We start from the raw sequence: 22,468 nt of genomic DNA on the forward strand, positions 1-22,468 counted from the left end.
CCCGCACCCGGAAGGTGGCATTTCGGAGGTGGTCCTTCTCACGGATGGTACGGGCCACCATCTCGGCCCTCTGGCGCTCTCTTTTGGCAATTTCACGGCCCAGCGGGTTTGGCTCCCTGTCCCAATAAGGGGCGTCTGCATGCCCCCGCGCACAGGTCTGGCCCAGCGGGACTTCCTTCACGCTGCCCACAACTGGCGCCCTTTTTGGAAGGTCCCGCGGTGACGTGGCCTGGGGTGCTGCCTCGCAGCGGCGACCCGGCGCAGCCTCAGCCGAGGTTTGGGGTTTGGGAACAGGGATCCTCACCGGCTGGACCTCCGCCTCCTTCTGGACCGGACAGACTACCGGAGTCGGGACGGTCTTGGGTGCGGCCACTTCCGGTGCTGACGGCTCCTCTTCGCGGACGGGCACGTCTCGCTGGATCTTCCATGGCAGCGGTGTGGGTCATCTGTGGACATCGCTTGCTGACTGACCCTCCAGGGCGGACGGGCGGAGCTCCGCTACCGGTGGTGGGGGTAGTGGGCCTAGTGGCGGGGTAGCAGCAACCGACACAGGTAGCGGGGGAGGCAGCAGGGTGAGCGGGTGTAGACCGGGCCCCTCAGTCGCAGCGACCGGTCCTTCTGGGACACAGGGGCGTGGGTCGCTTACCTGCTCCTCCAACTCTGCCTCCACCTCGCGTCTCTGCACGTCCGCCGCCACTTCCGCCATGTCGGCCACCCATCCCTCCAAGAAGAACTGCACTTGGGCCTGCAGGCGGCTGCACAGTTGTGCGGTCCGGACCTCCACCCACGCCGCTGTTCCTGGCGTGGGCTCTGGAATTTCAGCGGTGCCGGACGGACGGGACATCTTGTGCAGCAGTGTTCCAGGAACCATATGGCTTGCAGAGTCCTGGCGTCCCTGCTTTTATGGCCTCAGTTACATTAAGCAGGCCTTCACCCGCCCCCCCTTGGTACTTTCTAGCATTTCCTCTTTGGGGGCGGGGCTTCGCTTTTCACGCCTTCCCTGCTCGGGGAAGACGCTCGAGCGGGAAATCTTCGCGCCAAAGATGGCGGCGCTTCAAAATTTTCGGCCGGACGCCGCTGGCAGAGACTACAAGGCGCACTTCTACCGGTGGGTAGATCGGTTCTATCCTGTTCATGACACCAAGTTGTCGCGGGCGGCGGGGCGCTGCGCTCGCTAACGCTCGGGTTCGGCGCTACTGCTCGGTGGCTCGAGCGGTGGGCCAGATCCGGGGACTCGAGCAGCGCTCCTCGCCCATGAGTGAAAAGGGGGGGTAGTTTGTTTGGAGATTTAGTCCATGACGCCACCCACGGGTTGTGATGAAGATGGGCACCACCGCTGCTGTTGACGGGGATCCCGGGAGCGATGGTAGGGAGCAGCTGGGATGTTGTTCTCCCCCTCCGTGGGTAGGGGTTGGTGGTCCCGGGGCCCGGTGGTGGGACGGGGAGGCAGGGTTGGTGAGGTGCAGGGTTGCAGGGACAGTGCAGCGCGGTGCCGGATGGCACTGGGGTACTCACTCAGACAGAAAGACACAAAGTCTCTGGTAAACCAAACGGCCGGATGGACGGGTCCCACAGCCGGCTGCAGTGTTGTTGTGCTCTCCCTGGATGGCTGATGGTGGCTGTCTTTCCCTGCACCTGTGTAAACTGCGTTGACTCCGATGGTTTCCCAACAGTAGTCCGCTCCCTGGCGTATAGGTACCGTAGGAGCCCTTTTGCCTGCAGGCGCTGGCCCTTGTATCTCTAGCCTGTGGCGGTGGCTGTATATCCTCACGATGTGGACTGTTGCCTTCTGTCGGGACTTGGTTGTTAGAAAACCCCTGGGGTTCCGGTCACACTCGGATTTGACCGTTGTCGGCGGCTCCAAGCCTGGTCGGGGTCCGATGGCCCTGCCTGTGAGCTTAACTTCACTCCGCTCCCCGGTTCGGTACCGGTGGGCCACTGCCCAACCCCGGTCCTACCGTTCCGCAGAGATCCGTCAACTCCTGCAGACGGCCACCAACGTCTGCCAACCTTGCTGTCAGTACCTGGGCTCCTATCCAGGCACACGCAGTTCGTGACCTCTCACTTTCACCTCCAAAACTGATCTGCTCCTTTTCCCGCCTCCAGGCCTGTAAACTCCTCGGTGGGTGGGGCAAACCGCCTGGCTCCTCCCCACCTGCTGTGGACATCAGACCCTGGAGGGAGGCAACAAGGGTTTTTTTCTGACTAATGTAACTGTCTGGGGTGTGTGTGTGTTCTGTCTGTGGCTGCCTGGCTAGTCCAGGGCGCCACACAAGCACTTATAAGGAAGTGGGTCGACTTAATGCTGCCACATGTTATGCGAGGGAGCCATAGAGGTCTGCTAGTCTGGGATGAAGCCAGCACACACCGCGCTAAAGATATGAAGACATTTCTTCATGACAGAAACGTAGATCAAATAATGATTCCCGCAGGAATGGTGGCCTATCTCCAGACTCTGGATATTGCAGTAAACAAGCCATTCAAGGACAATTTGCGCGTGGAAATCAATGACTACATTGAAAACAGAATGGAGAGAAATCAGCGTGGAAACTTTGTGATGCCTAAACTGCAAGAGGTTGTGACTTGGTTGAAAAACTCATGGGACAAAATCACTGACAGTTGCATTGCAAATGCACTACGAGCAGCGACCTGGACAAGAGGAGCTCATTTAAGGACAATGCTATTGCCAAACCTGAGAGATTTGGGCCAATGATTCTGAAAGAAATGGAGTCACAAGAAATTCACCAAACAATTGAAAGTTTGGATTGTTATGATGATGTTCCAGAAGATGATGACATGACTGTCACTGAATACATCTTGCATTGTGATGTTAAATATTGTGATCAATAAATGTGCCATAGATTGTTGTACATGGAAGTAATGGCAGTAAAACATTCTTCATAGGATTCACGGTTTGTCTGGTTCTGCTGGTTTGTGATAACTACTGTACAGCATATAATAAAGTTTCAGGGTTTTGTTCATCAATAATTGTGAATATTTCTTCATGGAAAAATAAGACATCCCCTGAATATAAGATCAGTGCATTTTTGGTAGCAAAAATTAATATAAGACACTGTCTTATTTCCGGGGAAACAGGTTATATAATCACATAGGACGACACAATGACCGCAACGTTTAGGAAATTGTTGTTCTCTAATTTTAATCTCCACTTTATATAATAGAATACAGCAAATGTGTCAATGCCACTTATGAATAAATATCAAAAAGCAAATAAGAGGCTAAAACATAACTTTTAATCAAAGTATGTGAAAGACCTAACACTTAGGCCAATGTAACCATAAGCAGACTGTTATCAGGATATAAGGCGTGGATAACACGTGGAAACACAATCTATATATATTTATCTTTTTTTGTTTTTTGTTTGTTTAGTGTGTTATATTTGTGGCATCCCTGAGGGGCTGTCTCTTGTGTGGCGGGGTCTACGCCTTATATCCTGATAGTAGTCGGGGATGCGTATGGTTACATTGGCCTAAGTATTAGGTCTTTTACATACTTTTATTAAAAGTTATGTTTTAGCCTCTTATTTGCTTTTTGATATCCACTTTATATAATGCGAGACATTCAAACACTGCAAGCGACTCCCAGTGGGCCGAGCACTCAGCACCGAGTATATCTGAGCGCCGAGCACCGAGTATATCCGAGCACAGAGCACAGAGCACAGAGCACAGTGCTACTCCCTCCAGTGGTCACATTCATAAGGCACCCAAACTCCGAAAACTAATTCTGGGTTCACTACAAACACCGAACAATAATGTTCAAGATCGGTCATGTCTACCCCAGACCCCACACATACACGTCACCTCATCCAGAGTCCTGCATACACTGAGGAGCTGATCATGTGACCTTGACTCCTCCCCTCCATGTGACATCATCACAGGTCCTGTAAGCACAGAGCAGCCATATATCTAGTGTGCGGCTCTGCAGGTGGAGGTAGGTGCAGGGTATTATATATCTAGTGTGCGGCTCTGCAGGTGGAGGTAGGTGCAGGGTATTATATATCTAGTGTGCGGCTCTGCAGGAGGAGGTAGGTGCAGGGTATTATATATCTAGTGTGCGGCTCTGCAGGAGGAGGTAGGTGCAGGGTATTATATATCTAGTGTGCGGCTCTGCAGGTGGAGGTAGGTGCAGGGTATTATATATCTAGTGTGCGGCTCTGCAGGTGGAGGTAGGTGCAGGGTATTATATATATAGTGTGCGGCTCTGCAGGTGGAGGTAGGTGCAGGTTATTATATATCTAGTGTGCGGCTCTGCAGGTGGAGGTAGGTGCAGGGTATTATATATCTAGTGTGCGGTTCTGCAGGTGGAGGTAGATGCAGGGTATTATATATCTAGTGTGCGGCTCTGCAGGTGGAGGTAGGTGCAGGGTATTATATATCTAGTGTGCGGCTCTGCAGGTGGAGGTAGGTGCAGGGTATTATATATCTAGTGTGCGGCTCTGCAGGTGGAGGTAGGTGCAGGGTATTATATATCTAGTGTGTGGCTCTGCAGGTGGAGGTAGGTGCAGGGTATTATATATCTAGTGTGCGGCTCTGCAGGTGGAGGTAGGTGCAGGGTATTATATATCTAGTGTGCGGCTCTGCAGGAGGAGGTAGGTGCAGGGTATTATATATCTAGTGTGCGGCTCTGCAGGTGGAGGTAGGTGCAGGGTATTATATATCTAGTGTGCGGCTCTGCAGGAGGAGGTAGGTGCAGGGTATTATATATCTAGTGTGCGGCTCTGCAGGTGGAGGTAGGTGCAGGGTATTATATATCTAGTGTGCGGCTCTGCAGGTGGAGGTAGGTGCAGGGTATTATATATCTAGTGTGCGGCTCTGCAGGTGGAGGTAGGTGCAGGGTATTATATATCTAGTGTGCGGCTCTGCAGGTGGAGGTAGGTGCAGGGTATTATATATCTAGTGTGCGGCTCTGCAGGAGGAGGTAGGTGCAGGGTATTATATATCTAGTGTGCGGCTCTGCAGGAGGAGGTAGGTGCAGGGTATTATATATCTAGTGTGCGGCTCTGCAGGTGGAGGTAGGTGCAGAGTCTCCATTACTGGGGCAGGCGGCATTAACCCCTTCAGCTCTGAGACTTTCTTGGTATTTTTCTCTCGCTGATTTCTATGAATTGTGAGGTTTTTGTTCCTTTTCCTCTGATAGATACAGACGCCCCAACTATGAGAGGCCGGAAGTGAGGAAACCCGTCTGCCCTCAGTCCTCGCCCCTTTCTGCCCTCAGTACTCGCCCCTTTCTGCCCTCAGTCCTCGGCCCCTTTCTGCCCTCGGTCCTCGACCCCTTTCTACCCTCAGTCCTCGGCCCCTTTCTGACCTCTGTCCTCGGCCCCTTTCTGCCCTCGGTCCTCGACCCCTTTCTGCCCTCAGTCCTCGGCCCCTTTCTGACCTCAGTCCTCGGCCCCTTTCTGACCTCAGTCCTTGGCCCCTTTCTGACCTCAGTCCTCGGCCCCTTTCTGACCTCAGTCCTCGGCCCCTTTCTGACCTCAGTCCTCGGCCCCTTTTTGCCCCACATACCATAATATTCCCCCAGAATGTTCTCATTATATGTTTCCCCTTATTATCTCCAGTAATTGTATTATTACAGCGGATTCTTTATAATGTTACATCGTCATCTTCTCCCCATTCAGGTCCCTACAATATCGGATCCTCTCAGTGGAGATCTTCTATAGAAGAGAATTCTCCTGATTGCCCCGTGAAGGATGGATATGGACAGGGACAAGATGGCGGAGAGGATATTACACCTCACCCTAGAGATCCTCTTCCGGCTTACTGGAGAGGTGAGAGATTCTGATGACGTCACATTACATCATTCTTATCTATGGGAATAACAGATGGACAGAACTGGAGAGGTGAGGACTCTGGAAATGTCTGGAGTGAGATTTATTACTGTGTCTCTCCATAACCAGGATTACACAGTAGTGAAGAAGACCTCTAGTGAGCGCTGTCAGACCCCTGTGTCTGAGGGATGGGGAAGACCCCTGAGCCCAATCACGGGGCCTCCACCTCACCCCCCGATACATGAGGACATCAATGACCAGAAGATCCTAGAACTCACCTACAAGATGATTGAGCTGCTGACTGGAGAGGTGACACTGCTGGGAATGCTGGGACATTATACAGTAACGCTATGAAGGGATCGGGGGTGACGGTATCATTGTATGTGTCAGGTTCCTATAAGGTGTCAGGACGTCACCGTCTATTTCTCCATGGAGGAGTGGGAGTATTTAGAAGGACACAAAGATCTGTACAAGGACGTCATGATGGAGGATCCCCAGCCCCTCACATCACCAGGTAATAGACAGGACTAAATACACACGGCCTATAATTATCTGTATGTAAGGAATGAATTCAGTCCCTGTATGTGTCTCCTCCAGTTCTATCCAGTAAGAGGACAACACCAGAGAGATGTCCCCGTCCTCTTCTCCTACAGGACTGTAAACAAGAAGATCCCGATGTTCCTCAGGATGTGTTTCCTCCAGCTCTATCCAGTAAGAGATATCTACTCATGTACTTTATGCACTAATTTTGTGGTTACATTTTTAGGCTTTATGCTCTGGGTTTTTCAGCTGTATTTTCTTTGCTTCTGCTTCTTCTGCTGTTTGTTTGTAGTTCCTTCTCTATGTTGTTATGATGGCAACTCAAAGGCCTGCAGAGGGTTCATGAATACCCTGTTTCCCCGAAGAGACGACCTACACCGAAAATAAGACCTAGCACGATTTTATAGGATTTTTGGAGAATGCTTGAAATAAAAGCCCTATTCCAAAAAAAAACCCCTAGTTACAGTCAGGGCCAGCATTGGAAGGACTCAAATTGTGCAATTTCTCAGGAACCCCACTCTCTTAGGCAGGGCCGGCTCCAGGTTTTTGTGGGCCCTGGGCGGAAGAGTCCCGGTGGGCCCCATCCACACGCAGACACACACATACATATACATATTTAAAGACAAACACAAAAATACGTATAGAACTGACATATCTATACAGTCATATACACTGACATACATAGATACACATCATACATGCATACAGACACACACAACACAACTCTGCTAGATACATACACACATAGCTCTGCTGCATACATACACGCATAGCTCTGCTACATACATACACGCATAGCTCTGCTACATACATACACACATAGCTCTGCTACATACATACACACATAGCTCTGCTACATACGTACACACATAGCTCTGCTACATACATACACACATAGCTCTGCTACATACATACACACATAGCTCTGCTACATACATACCTCTGCTACATACATACATACATAGCTCTGCTACATACATACAGGAATCTGCTACATACATACACACATAGCTCTGCTACATACATACACACATAGCTCTGCTGCATACATACAGACACACACGTGGCTCTGGGGGGCCCACACATGCGGCTCTTGGGGGCCCACACACAGCTCCAGGGGCCAGCACATACAGCACCGGAGGGGGCAGGGCATACACCTAAGGGGGGAGAAGCCCATACAGCTCACCAGGGCCCATAAATCGGGGGGCGGGGAGGGCACATACCGCTCAGGTCACGGTGGAGAGGGGGCCCACACAGCGGTAGAGAGGGGGCCCACACAGCGGTGGAGAGGGGGCCCACACAGCGGTGGAGAGGGGGCCCACACAGCGCCGGAGAGACGCGCTGTGCTGGGGGTCGCTGGCTGGCACTGCAACTCCTTCATCGTGGGACTGAGCAGGCCGGTCGGTAGCTCCGCCCACAGATGAAGTTCAAACCAGGAAGTCTGCGCGCCTTAAAGGGACGGCGCTGCAGATTCCTGCCGAGGACTGCGGTCCCCGGAACTCGGCCCGGGGGCAGCAGAACTAAGGCGAGGGGGCCCCGGCCAAGGGGCACCAGAACTGACGAGGCCGAGTGGGCCCCCCCGGCTCTCCGGGTATGCCGCGTGCTGACGCCGGCCCTGCTCTTAGGGACCTTATCAGTTGTATTCTAAGGTTGATTGTTTAAGAACCTTTGAGGACTTCAAAGTCATGTGACATGATGTAACCAAAGGTCTCTTAATTGCAGGAGTCTAAACTGACCAGGACACAAGCTGGCATGCAGGACTGGTATTAGGGGAAAGGGAGAGTAAATTGGAATTGTGCGACTTTTGTAGGTTGGCGAGAAGAAGGGTGTGAAGCTACTGCTTCTCTAATTCATAACAAACTGCGGTGTTCCCTTTGAGAGAGATTTCACTCCAGTCCCTGACGTCATTTTTCAAAGTCCATTGCTGGTGTAACGGGGTGCCAGGGGCGCCTCTGGGCTTGTAGTCGTGGCCCCTTCTGTCAGGCTTACCCCTGGCTCCGCCGTCACTATCGGGACGGGAGATGTCTTGGTGGGGCAGAGTGTGGTGGTGCAGATGTCGTCCGACGTATAAACACTCTCCAGGCATGGTTCGATGCAAATAAAAGACATTCTTTATTTCACAACTCTTTCCAAAAACCGGCAGTTACAGATGACTTCACGTTCTTTTCTTTGCTGGGGAAAGCCTGCCCTGACGTCTCCTCCAGTGGGGATGTGCCCGGCTACTCTACTTCACCTGGCTCCCACTTATGGCTACCCACAGCCCGGACCCACACCGGGACTGCTTCGCACTATGAGGTTCCGCCCGCTCCTTTTCTCTCCGGCTTCCCTGTTCTTCCAGCTCCCTTCTTTCTTTCTTTCTTTCTGCCCACTCAGCTCCACACTCTGCCCCTGGCTGTTTCTTCTCTCCCGTCCCGGACACAACTGACTTCAACACACACACACTTCTCTCTCTAAGCTGCCGGCTCCTCCTCTCTCCTGCCCTGTTTCTATGGGGACAGCCGTCCCACCCGGGCTCTAGGGGAAAACCCACTGCACAGTAAAAACATGTTTATTAATAACATCAACAGTAACTACCCCAGAGTGAGGTATCTTCAGGGGGAAACTGCACCTCCTTGTAAGGGGTCTGCCCACCCCTTACATTCCTCCCCTCTTTAAGCCTAAGCCTCCCGGCAAGGCATAAATCTAAAACCACATGTAAAAACAAACAAAGTCATTTTAATAAAACTTCAAACATGTTCACCTTAGGGCACCCGCAAGGGGCACACCAGTCCAGCGCCCGGAGTCCCTCCTGGGAACTCCCGGTCTTTGTAGACAATGTGCCCGGAGGCCGTCAGCAGGCACTCCCGGTCTTTGCTGATCTTCTGCCCGGAGATTATAACAAGTGCTCCCGGTCTTTGAAGGCAGGCACACGGACACTAAAGTCTTCCTTAACAACACGGAGGGAGCCCCTGGCTCAGTCCAGCATCAGGCTCCTTCCGGGCTCCGTAGCTTGAACAAAGGTTGCAACTGTGAAACTTTGCCGGCTCCGTAACAATGCCGGTATTCAACACAAACATGTCCATAACCTCCGGTTTTGTATCTTCAACCCCCGACGGGGTGATGGGGACTTCCGCTGAGTCAGGGGTGACGGTTTCACTGGGTCCCAGAAGAATCCCCACTCGTCTTCTTCTAGCTCCCGGGTAGGTTGCTCTTCCGGGGCCGGAACTGCTGTGTGAGTTGGAAGTCCCACCTCGACTGGCGGGGACACCTTCGGACACTGATATGTAGTTCCCAGGACTTTGCTTCCCGGCTGCAGCTGTGCCCTATAGGTGGCGCGGACTTCAGTCGAGGTCTCGCCGGTCGCGGCATCCCAGGTAGTGACCCAGGTTACTTTGGTGGGCCGCTCCGGTCCTTCTGGCACAGCCGGTAAAATAAGGGTAAGTCCTTCTGCGGCCGCAGTCTGCTTCGGCCGTCCTCTCCCCCGGCTGATTTCTACCAGCGCGCCCACTGCAACATGCTGTTTTCTCGGGGTCTCCATCTTGCTCGGAGTTAGCATTTTTGGTAAAGGCGTCGGGGTCAGTGGAGATGCTGGAGAAAGTGGAGGCGGGCCTACTTTTCCCGCTCTTGGGTATACTCCACCCCCAGTCTCACACATCAGATCGACCCCTCCGCGGCGGTTCTTCTTTTTCTTCAAAACACCGCCCACTTCACATGTCTTCTTCGATGCCCTGGAGCCAGCACCTCCCCTCTTTGGGCGGAGTACTCTGAACTTCTTTTTCGGCACCGGCCAGCCCCAGGCTCTTCTTTTGGCGCCAATTCTTCGCGCGCTTTCTGTGTTCTCAAAGACGACGGCCATCTTGCCGCCATCTTGTGCCTGGTCCAACGCCTTAGGCACTGTTTCTTCTTCCCACCATGGGATCGGAACTCTTTTCCAATAATCCGGATCCAGGGCCCTAGGCACCACTTGGTCTCCTTTTTCTTGGAGCGGGTCCCCTTGCATATGATCCGTATCCTGCCGACTACGCCACATGTAACGGGGTGCCAGGGGCGCCTCTGGGCTTGTAGTCGTGGCCCCTTCTGTCAGGCTTACCCCTGGCTCCGCCGTCACTATCGGGACGGGAGATGTCTTGGTGGGGCAGAGTGTGGTGGTGCAGATGTCGTCCGACGTATAAACACTCTCCAGGCATGGTTCGATGCAAATAAAAGACATTCTTTATTTCACAACTCTTTCCAAAAACCGGCAGTTACAGATGACTTCACGTTCTTTTCTTAGCTGGGGAAAGCCTGCCCTGACGTCTCCTCCAGTGGGGATGTGCCCGGCTACTCTACTTCACCTGGCTCCCACTTATGGCTACCCACAGCCCGGACCCACACCGGGACTGCTTCACACTATGAGGTTCCGCCCGCTCCTTTTCTCTCCGGCTTCCCTGTTCTTCCAGCTCCCTTCTTTCTTTCTTTCTTTCTTTCTTTCTTTCTTTCTGCCCACTCAGCTCCACATTCTGCCCCTGGCTGTTTCTTCTCTCCCGTCCCGGACACAACTGACTTCAACACACACACACTTCTCTCTCTAAGCTGCCGGCTCCTCCTCTCTCCTGCCCTGTTTCTATGGGGACAGCCGTCCCACCCGGGCTCTAGGGGAAAACCCACTGCACAGTAAAAACATGTTTATTAATAACATCAACAGTAACTACCCCAGAGTGAGGTATCTTCAGGGGGAAACTGCACCTCCTTGTAAGGGGTCTGCCCACCCCTTACATTGGTATTCATGAATTAGAGCCCTGATGTTTATCTGCACAGACAGCAAAACCCTGCTACCTGTTTTAGTTACAAAGCCCAAGGAAAGGCCATCAATTTTACAATCCCGGACAAAGCTATTAAATATCCGGCATCTGTCTGTAACTATTATATTAGTCTTCGAAAAAATCTCTTTAAATTGTCTATGCTGTGGATCAATGTTACAAGGAGATTTTTGCAGGTTTTAACAACTGTCATGGTGGTGTCAGGATCTGTGGAAATTATAGATTCTAGTACTCTACATGTTAACTTCTCTGATGTCTGTGAGCAGCGCAGGGAGACGCAGGCATCAAACCACAGGCTTGGGCAGTCTAGCAAGAGTTATTCTCTGCTAGGCTGCTTGTTAATGTCTTTGATCACATGCTGTAGGGGAGCCAGTATCATTCTCTCCCTTTCTGTATATGCTGGCTGGGCTATTTCATTAATGCCAGCTATAATTTACCTATACTGGTCTGGTGAGGTGTTGTGATCCAGACTTACAGGTAGTTGTTGTGCATTATTGCTGTGAGCTGCTGTTGTTCTCTTTTTATTGCTGCCCTTGCTTTTCTCTTTAGTCTTTCACTGTTTATTTCTGTGAGTTTGCAATATGTCCTGTCTGTCTTAATCTGTGTTTCTAAAGCAAGAAGGCCTGCGGAGACACCATCACATGTCTCAACGCTGGCAGGAAACTAGCCAGGTCTTTCACCGGGAAGGAACAACCACGGGAAGAGCAGTCTCCAGTCAAGAAGACCACCTATGCCAAACATGGTATCCATCCACAGACAGCCGTTTCGGGGTATTTGCCCCTCATCAGTGTGGAGTAGGAATCTGTGTTTCCATCATACTTCCCGGGGAGGATAACAGATTAGATCTGGTCAGGAGAATAGTAAGGTATGGGACTCTGGCATCTCCATTTTCAGGGGTAATGCAGAGGTTAGCAATAGCTTAGGGTCCCCTAGCGTGAGAGACAGTATAGGAGCCTCCTGTCCCTCATTATCCTGCGGTCACATTGTGACAATCAATCAGATTATTTACTGTAGCACATTCCAGAGAACTGGTGCTAGGAATGGGAGATCCGCATTAACAAAGATGTAACTCTTAAGGCCGCGTTACACACTGCAACATCGCTAGCAATGTCGCTAGCGATAGCACCCGCCCCTGTCGTTTGTGTGTCACGGGCAAATCGCTGCCAGGGCGAACAATATCGCAGGTAAGCGTCACATGAACTTACCTTCCTAACGGCGTCGCTGTGGCCGGCAAACAACCTGTTTTTTAAGGGGGCGGTTCGTGTTGAGTCAGCGACGTCACACAGCAGGCCACCAATAGAAGCAGAGGGGCAGAGAGCAGCCGCAAGAACGACACTCCCACCTCGTTGCCGGAGGACGCAGGAACGCTTTTGTTCGTCGTTCCCGGTGTGTCACACGTAGCGATGTTTGCTGCCTCAAGAACGACGAACAACCTGCATCCAGAACGAGCAACGATATTTTGAAAATGAACGACGTCTCAACAATCAACGATTTGGTGAGTATTTGGGATCGTTAGCGGTCGCTCGTAAGTGTCACACGCAACGACGTCGATAACGAGGCTAGATGTCCGTCATGAATTCCGTAACCCCAGCGATATCTCGTTAGCGATGTCGTTGCGTGTAACGGGGCCTTTAGATGTCGAAATTGGACAACAGATTCAGAATACATTTTTTCCTAATTTAATTTATGATGTTCTGGTTTAAAAAGTAAATGTAGTTTCAGGATCATATCATTAAAAAATAATAACATTGTGTTTATTTTTAGCCAATGACTGTATTGGGAGTTCAGATGGAAATCAAGTATCTTCAGAATTTAAAACAGATGGTAAAAGTATCACACATGATGCGTATGAAGAGCATGCTGCTGTCCCAGATATAACTCCAGTCCTTCCTCGGAAAGCTTTATCATCTTATCTTTTCAAACAAGTCCAAAATTCCGATTTATCACAGAATTGTCCGCAAAATGAAACTTACGGAAGGGATGTGGAACATGAAATGACTCATACAAAGGAGAAACCATTTTCATGTTCAAAATGTGGGAAATGTTTTACCAAGAATTCACATCTTGTTAACCTTCAAAAAGTTCAGACACATGAAAATCCGTTTTCATTTCCTCAATGTGAGAAATGTTTTGCTCGAAAATCAAACCTTATTGATTATCAAAAATATCAGACTGGGAAGAAGCTATTTTCATGTTCAGAGTGTGGGAATTGTTTTAATTGGAAATCAGAACTTGTCCGGCATCAAAGATTTCACACAGGGGAGAAGCCATTTTCATGTTCAGAATGTGGGAAATGTTTCAACCAGAAATCAGATCTTGTTAGGCATCAAAGATCTCACACAGGGGAGAAATCATTTTCATGTTCAGAGTGTGGGAAATGTTTTATTCGGAAATCAGAACTTGTTATGCATCAAAGATCTCACACAGGGGAGAAACCATTTTCATGTTCAGAGTGTGGGAAATGTTTTATTCAGAAATCACACCTTTTTACACATCAGAAAAATCACACAGGAGAGAAGCCATTTTCATGTTCAAAATGTGGGAAATGTTTTAATTGCAAATCAGAACTTGTCCGGCTTCAAAGACTTCACACAGGGGAGAAGCCATTTTCATGTTCAGAGTGTGGAAAATATTTTATTCGGAAATCAGACCTTGTTGAGCATCAAAGATCTCACACAGGAGAGAAGCCATTTTCATGTTCAGAGTGTGGCAAATGTTTTATTCAGAGATCACACCTTGTTAGACATCAGAAAATTCACACAGGGGAGAAGCCATTTTCATGTTCAGAGTGTGGGAAAGGTTTTAGTCAGAAATCAGAGCTTGTTGGGCATCAAAGATTTCACACCGGGGAGAAGCCATTTTCATGTTCAGAGTGTGGGAAAGGTTTTAGTCAGAAATCAGACCTTGTTAGACATCAGAAAATTCACACAGGGGAGAAGCCATTTTCATGTTCAGAGTGTGGGAAAGGTTTTATTCAGAAATCAGAGCTTGTTGGGCATCAAAGATTTCACACCGGGGAGAAGCCATTTTCATGTTTAGAGTGTGGGAAAGGTTTTAGTCAGAAATCAGACCTTGTTAAACATCAGAAAATTCACACAGGGGAGAAGCCATTTTCATGTTCAGAGTGTGGGAAAGGTTTTAGTCAGAAATCAGACCTTGTTAGACATCAGAAAATTCACAAAGGGGAGAAGCCATTTTCATGTTCAGAGTGTGGGAAAGGTTTTAGTCAGAAATCAAACCTTGTTTCGCATCAGAAAATTCACACACGGGAAAAGCCATTTTCATGTTCAGAGTGTGGGAAATGTTTTATTCGGAAATCAGAACTTGTTGGACATCAAAGATTTCACACTGGGGACAAGCCATTTTCATGTTCAGAGTGTGAAAAATGTTTTATTCAGAAATCAGACCTTGTTAGACATCACAAAATTCACAAAGGGGAGAATCCTGTGTGAAAAGGCTCCACCGTGAGTGGTTCTAACCATACCAGGGGTTTCACTTGCAGTAAATATAAGCAGACTAGATTTCAGCAATTCAGCAGCATTAGGCTAGGTTCGCACACTGCGTCTTTTTGCCGCTGCGTTTTTGTGCGTTTTTGGCCGCTAAAAACGCACAAAAACGCACCTGCGTCGAAAAAACGCATCAAAAAACGCATGCGTTTTTTCCGCGATTTTGTGCGTATTTGGCTGCGTTTTGCTGCGTTTTTGATCTCTGCGTTTTGCTGCGTTTTTCCAATGCATTGCATGGGCGGAAAACGCAGAAAAACGCAGGAAAGAACTGACATGTCCATTTTTTTTTTTAACTCAAAGACGCAGGTAAAAAAAACAGATGTGTGCGGACAGCAAAAATGAAAACTCATAGACTTTGCTGGGGAAGCAAAGTCCTGCAGTTTTGAGGCCAAAAACGCACCCGAAAAATGCGCAAAAACGCCGCGAAAAACGCACTGTGCGCACATAGCCTTAGATCAAATTCTGCTGATCCTAGTGTGTCTTCCCCACTGCTAGCCAGTGTTGGAGAGACAATAGTTCACAAAACATTGACCAAGCGACCCCTCCTGTATGGACCACTACCCCACCTACAGTCCATGAGAAATACTCATCTCTTCCTCCTTCTATTGAGGTTATTAAAATACAGATTTCTTCTATTGCTCCTATCACTACTAATACAACGCTTATGGGGGCAAATACTCTGTCCTCGGATGTTAATAAGGTTTTTGATACCAATACAGACAAATTCAACACTAATACACAACAGGATTTGGCTATCATTCAGATGCACATCGATAAATTGAGGAAAGAGAGATCTGTGGTTTCTTTGATGGCAGCTAATTCCAGCTCCTTTTAAGGAGATTGGAATAGTTGACTCTGTATCTAAAGGCCCCGTTACACGCAACGACATATCTAACGATATGTCGTCGGGGTCACGGAATTCATGACGCACATCCGGCGTCATTAGCGACGTCGTTGCGTGTAACAGCTCCGAGCAAGTGTTAACGATCAAAAATACCTTATCGTTGATCGTTGACACGTTCATTTTCAAAATCTCGTTGGTCGTTGTGGACGTTTGTTGTTCGTCGTTCCTGAGGCAGCACACATCGCTACGTGTGACACCCCGGGAACGACGAACAACAGCTTACCTGCGTCCTCCGGCAACGAGGTGGGCATGTCGTTAATGCGACTGTTTTCCGCCCCTCCGCTTCTATTGGTCGGCCGCTGTGTGACGTCGCTATGACAGCGCACGAACTTCCCCCTTAGCGAAAAGGTTGTTCGCTGCCCACAGCGACGTCACTCGGAAAGTATGTACGTCTGACGGGGCCTAGAAATATTGTGCGCCACGGGCAGCAATTTGCCTGTGACACACAAACGACGGGGGCAGGTGCTTTCACGAGCAACATCGCTAGCGATGTCGCTGCGTGTAAAGCGCCCTTAAGCCTCTGGCATCTGATCGAAATATTAACCCTCTAGTATCTAATACATGTAACAATACTTAATTTGATTTGCTTGATCTCACCATGCCTGATAATATAGAGGATTTTACTGCAACCCCTGGTTAATCCTCTACACTACCTGATCATAATAAACTTATCACTATTGATAATTCCACTAATGCTGCAACATTGGTGCTTTTTTGACCCAAGGCCACCCCCCGGTCAGAACAATGTGATAACCAATTAGCTAACTCCCAAGTCGGTAAAAAGAAAAAGTGTTACAGAGGGACCAGAGCTGGAGCCAAAACAAAGCAAAAAGGGAAAAAAGTTTATCTGCTGGATGCTGAAATAAGACAAATAATATATTTCATCTTTCAGATTATAACCCTACTACTGCTGAAATGTCTTTACTTAATAAGGGCCTTTCTTTTTCTCCCACTTTTATTATAAAATAATTTGATTTATTTACCGATCTACAGACATTTATTAGAAAATTGACTGTGCAGAGACACTATACCATTATGGCGGGTAGGGCGACATCAAATAGTGCACTTTTAGGTGATTTGGTCACCGATCAATTCTTACACACTGACCTTAGAAGGACCTCTAATTTTTATCCTACGGAAAGTAAAGGACACAATTTACACACATTCTGTGAAATGGTGCTTCAGGATTTCAACCTGTTAAAAAGCCGATGTGGAAATATTCCTTGGAACTTATCCAGATCTGAAAAGAGGGCATTAAACTCCCTAAAAGGGAATAATGATATCATCATCAGACCAGCGGATAAAGGGGAGTTGTCCTACAGATTAAATCAGACTGTATAGCAGAGGCTTTCAGAATCCTATCCGAAGCCACAAATTACTGGCGGGCGACACAAAAGGATTATCAACTAGCCGTTTTAGAATATAACAACATGATTAAAGGAGCCATCGCCTCTAATATCGTAAGACAGAGAAAAAATTCCTCACGGTAGTTATCCCTACTGAGGCATTTTTCTACCATCTAAGAAAAATACACAAAGATTTATCCAAACCTCCGGGTCGTCCGATAACCTCAGGGATCGGTTCCGTAACATCCAATTTAGCGTCATACATCGACTATATAGTGCAGCCCCATGTTAATAGAATGGACAGTTATCTAAGGGATTCTACCCAACTTATAGGCTTGGTTAATTACATTCCATGGAAAGATTCTTTTGTTTTCTTCTCCATGGATGTCTCTGCTCTCTATTCTAATATTCCAGACAATTTGTGTTTATTATGTTTTGATTTTTTTTTCTGGAAACGGATGACAGGATTCCTCCAATACAGAAACTGTTTATTTTGCAAGGCATGTCATTAATTCTAAATAATAAGTACTTCACATTCATTGATAACATGTACCAACAGACACTCGGGACCGCAATTGGCTCAAAAGTGGCACCTACGTATGCAAATTTGTTTATGACCACCTTCGAGTTTATTTTTATCTTTAACAATGATTTATCAGGTCATATTGTGCAATATAAATGGTACATTGATGACCTTTTTATTATTTGGGACAACTCTGCCAGTAATATCGATATTTATCTGCAATAGATGACAACAATTGGGGCTTAAAATTGTCACCAATCTTGAGTGTAGACTTCCTAGATCTTACCATTTTTCACGATGGGAATTACATTCTGACCAAGACGTTTTTTAAAGAGGTTGATGCTAACAGTTATGTTCACTATAATAGTGGGCACTTCTATAAATGGATGCGCAACATACCATCCAATCAGGTTAAGCGAATAAGAAAAAATTGTACCCTGCACGCTGATTTTGTGATAGTCCAAGATCCTTTCTGAGAGGTTTTTGGACAACCAATAACCAAAAAAGGATAATCAAGAAAGCTTTTGTTGATTCTAGCAAATTGAATCAGGGGGATTTAATTACATACAAAACAAAACTGTCTGATTGTGATTATTCCCACAGAAACAATCTTGTCACAACATATTGTTATGACAGCATAAAAATAAAGAATATTCTCCAAAAACACTGGGGCATTTTGACTAATGAGCCAATATTGGGTAAAATGCTTCCCAGGTTTCCTGCACTTACATTTAGAAGAGCACCAACACTTCACAATCTTTTGGACCCCAGAAGGTTAAAGGTTGGGGGTGACAGGAGTGGACCGGTTATTAGAACAAGGGATCATACAAATATATGACACCGCAATGCATGTGCTGCAAATCCATTTGTCACAACAGGAACACTTTTTGTTCGCCTGTTGATACATTTTTGGGTTATCCAGTTAAACAACACCTCAATTGCCAATCGAGTTTTGTGATCTAACTGATAGACTGATAGACACAACCCCTACATCAGAGGCTTAATTCTCATAGGCACAATATTGCCAAAGGGTTTTTGCTCCATAGACTCTCGAGGCATTGTACTCTGGTTCTCAATAAGACAGTAAAGCTCAGGATCACCCCAAATGAGCAAATCCCAGTGGAAGCTCCTAACCGTATTCAGACTTTGAATTGGAAGGAAACCTTCTGGATCCATAAATTGAAGACTGTCACGAACCACCGGGGGGGTCACTCAGAAATCCCCCGCGCTGGCTACCAGTACGTCACAATCGGGGGGTAACAAGTGGGGGTCACCCCTCCTTTATACCTCCCGACCGACAGACAGAGCACGTGACGCGCTCTCTAGCGCCCCTCTTATAGTCAGGCCAATTATGGAATTGCCCGACAATAAGCAAGGAGGCCGCTATACTACTTATGCCGATTATTGGAGGGTCCCCAGTGAGAGTAGGGTATATATTCCCCCGACCTCCGCGGGCGGAATATATAAAACCTCCCCGAATCTCACTGGCCTCCCCACAATAATCCTTGGCACAACTCGCTGCCACCAACCGCTTCACGGTAACTATTAGCCGAACACACAGACGTGGGATTCAAGATCGAGATAACAGAACAGCCCAAGATTAATTATATAATTTAATCAGCCTAAAGCACACTAGAAACTACAATATATACAATAGGGAATCTACAGAATATACATATGTCAGAGTACAGTTACAGATAAAGCATGGTTTACAAACAGGTATGCAATTCAATCAGTTACCTTGTGCGTCTGGCCACAGGGGGGCGCTGTAGACCAGGTTTCCAGGAACTCCCACAGATGTTTCCTACACGTGACCCCCAGCGAAAGAACCCTGGAAAATGGCCGAAGTAGGGTTATCAACCTGGGCAAATCCAGGTCCCCTCCTACCTTAGTGACCTCAGAGGGAGCACTGCTCCACCCCTGGCTGGAGTTATGGACAATCCACAACATGGAATATGGGCCATAACTTTGCCTGGGAGCGTCGTAGGCGGACGCCGACGCTCTCATTGTGACAGCTATGAATTTAGCTACAGAACGAGAGGTTTCATGACTTGTCTACTAGTTCCCCATTGGCTGATATCACGCCTGGGGTATTTCCCAAGCTCCCGCTCCCATAAAAAGGGTGTGCCAGCATCGTCCGCATGCGGAGACACCATTTTTATGGTTGCCATATTTATCGGAAATATGGCTTGCGAGATATGAACCATTTTTTACTGGAGTCGTTCTGTCTGGATACTTCCAAGCTTGCTAATTAGATAGCAGCTCCTACCACAGGGTCACGGCAGGGAGTCATCCTGTGTCCATTGTTCCCACATCACCTAATTTCCATATCATAGGAGATGGCCATGGGATGTGACACCTTCACAGATGCTGGACATTGAGGACAAGAAGGGAGGGGGGCACTGCCAGGGAGTGATGAGCGATTATGACTGGAAGTCATAATTCATCTTCATATCCTGGGATTTGCCTCACACCTCCCCCCTTTTGAGGGCGCTAGGGGGCAGCACACTCCGGTGTTCCCCCGTGCGCCCGTCCGCGACCTCTCCTTGTCGGGACAGCCCGTCTGCGTTACCGTGGTCACGGCCCCTTTTGTGGCGAATGGTGAAGTTGTATTGCTGGAGCGCAAGGCTCCATCGCAACAATCGCCCATTCGTCCCAGAGACGGTGTGCAACCAGCTGAGGGGATTGTGGTCCGTCTCCACGATGAAGTGGCGCCCGTATAGATAGGGTTGCAGACGCTGCAGGGCCCACACTATGGCCAGGCACTCCTTTTCCATCGTGGAATAGGCCACTTCCCTTGGTAACAGCTTCCTGCTCAGGTACAAGACTGGGTGCTCTTGGCTCGCAGAGTCCACCTGGCTGAGCACCGCACCGAGGCCGAAGTCACTGGCGTCGGTCTGTACTACAAACGGCCGCGTGAAGTCGGCTGCCTGTAGCACGGGCGGGCTGGACAGGGCGTCCTTTAGGGCCCGGAAGGCTGTCTCGCAGTCCACTGTCCAATCGACTGCAGAGGGCAGCTTCTTCTTGGTGAGGTCCGTCAAGGGCTTTGCCAGGCTACTATAGCATGGAACAAACCTCCTATAGTACCCGGCGGTCCCTAAGAAGGACATCACCTGCTTCTTGGTCCTGGGGGTGGGCCAGGATGCGATGGCCTCCACTTTCTCAGGCTCGGGCTTCAGTGTTCTCCCGCCTACCCGGTGACCGAGGTACTGGACCTCGCTCATGGCCAGCTGACACTTTCCCGGCTTGATGGTCAAACCTGCCCGGTGGATCCGCCTGAGCACCTGTGCTAGATGCTCTAGGTGGTCCTCCCAGGTGGGACTGAAGACGGCAATGTCATCCAGGTACGCGGCCGCGTACCCTTCAAGTCCCTTGAGCAGGGTGTTGACCATCCGCTGGAAAGTGGCAGGGGCATTCCTCATCCCGAATGGCATCACCGTGGACTCGTATAGTCCAAATGGGGTAATAAAGGCAGAGCGTTCCCTGGCCTTGCGAGTCAGGGGGATCTGCCAATATCCCCGGCTCAGGTCCATGATGGTCAGGTACTGAGCCCCGGCCAACTGATCGAGCAGGTCATCGATGCGTGGCATTGGGTACGCATCGGCGACCGTGACAGCATTGAGCCCCCTGTAGTCCACGCAGAACCGAGTGGTTCGGTCCTTCTTAGGGACGAGGACTACAGTCGAGGCCCAAGCGCTGTTGGATGCCTGGATCACCCCCAGCTTCAGCATCTCGTCAATCTCCTGGCGCATGTGTTGCTGCACCTCCAGGGAGACCCGATATGCTGAACGCCGGATCGGGGGATGATCCCCAGTGTCCACGTGATGGACAGCCAAGTCAGTCCTTCCGGGCTGGTTGGTAAACAACCCCCGGAAGGGGAGGAGGGTGGCCCACAGCTGGGACCGTTGGTCCTCCAAGAGCTGGTGGCCAACCTCCACATCCTCAATGGATCCGCCTGCCCTAACCTGGGCTAGCATATCCAAGAGGGTTTCCGCTTCTCCCTCCTCGGGCAGGTTGCACACGGGGAGCGCACATGCCTCCCGCTCATGATGTGCCTTCATCATGTTCACATGGAAGGGCTTCCGCCTTCCACGGGCAGGGTCCAGGGTGACCAGGTACGTCACAGGGTTGAGCTGCTGGTACACGAGGTATGGGCCTTCCCAGGCTGCCTGAAGCTTGTCCTGTGGTACGGGGACCAGTACCCACACCTTTTGACCCACTTGGTAGGTCCTCTCACAAGCGTTCTGGTCGTACCAACGCTTCTGATCGGCCTGGGCTTGAGCCATATTGTCGTGTACCAGTTGCGTCAAGGCCTGCATTTTGTCCCGGAAGCGCATGACATACTCGATAACCGACACTCCAGGGGTGGCCAAATCCCCTTCCCAAGCCTCTTTCACCAGAGCCAGGGGGCCCCGCACACGTCGCCCGTACAGGAGCTCAAACGGTGAGAATCCTGTTGAGGCCTGTGGAACCTCCCGGTAAGCAAATAACAGGTGTGGGAGATACCGCTCCCAGTCACGCCCATGGGAGTCGACCAACATCTTAAGCATCTGCTTTAAGGTGCCATTGAACCGCTCGCACAGGCCATTAGTCTGTGGATGGTACGGGCTGGCCACCAGATGTCGCACCTGGACTTGCTTACAGAGGGCCTCCATCAGCTGGGACATGAATTGGGTCCCCCGGTCAGTGAGCATTTCCTGGGGAAAACCCACTCGGGAGAAAATCTCCAGCAATGCGGTGGCCACCTTGTCAGCCCGAATGGACGACAAGGCCACTGCTTCTGGGTACCGGGTGGCATAGTCCACTACCGTCAGTATGAAGCGTTTCCCGGAGCTGCTGGGGATGGCCAGCGGGCCGACCAGATCCACAGCCACCCTCCTGAAAGGCTCATCGATGATGGGCAGAGATACCAGTGGGGCTTTGGGGCGTGGCCCCGCCTTCCCCACTCTCTGACAGGTTTCACACGAACGGCAGTAGGCAGCCACATCGGCCCCCATTTTTGGCCAGTAGAAATGCTGGTTTAACCTGGCCTTGGTCTTAGCGATCCCTAGGTGTCCTGCCATCGGAATCTCATGTGCGATCC

General features: G+C 49.6%; 1 protein-coding gene across 1 annotated transcript in view; it reads left to right on the forward strand.

The window, feature by feature from the left end:
• The first annotated feature begins 5,924 nt into the window (after window positions 1-5,924).
• The window catches only part of LOC142259336 (uncharacterized), a 53,737-nt gene continuing 37,193 nt past the window's right edge, over window positions 5,925-22,468 (forward strand). Inside the window, exons 1-4 of the mRNA XM_075331801.1 lie at window positions 5,925-6,097; window positions 6,179-6,302; window positions 6,386-6,499; window positions 12,871-14,555. Coding sequence (XP_075187916.1) covers window positions 6,074-6,097; window positions 6,179-6,302; window positions 6,386-6,499; window positions 12,871-14,555 — 1,947 coding nt within the window. The 5' untranslated portion in view covers window positions 5,925-6,073. The remainder of the gene's footprint in view (window positions 6,098-6,178; window positions 6,303-6,385; window positions 6,500-12,870; window positions 14,556-22,468) is intronic.

This window comes from Anomaloglossus baeobatrachus, assembly GCF_048569485.1.
Source record: "Anomaloglossus baeobatrachus isolate aAnoBae1 chromosome 5 unlocalized genomic scaffold, aAnoBae1.hap1 SUPER_5_unloc_9, whole genome shotgun sequence".
Lineage (NCBI taxonomy): Eukaryota > Metazoa > Chordata > Amphibia > Anura > Aromobatidae > Anomaloglossus > Anomaloglossus baeobatrachus.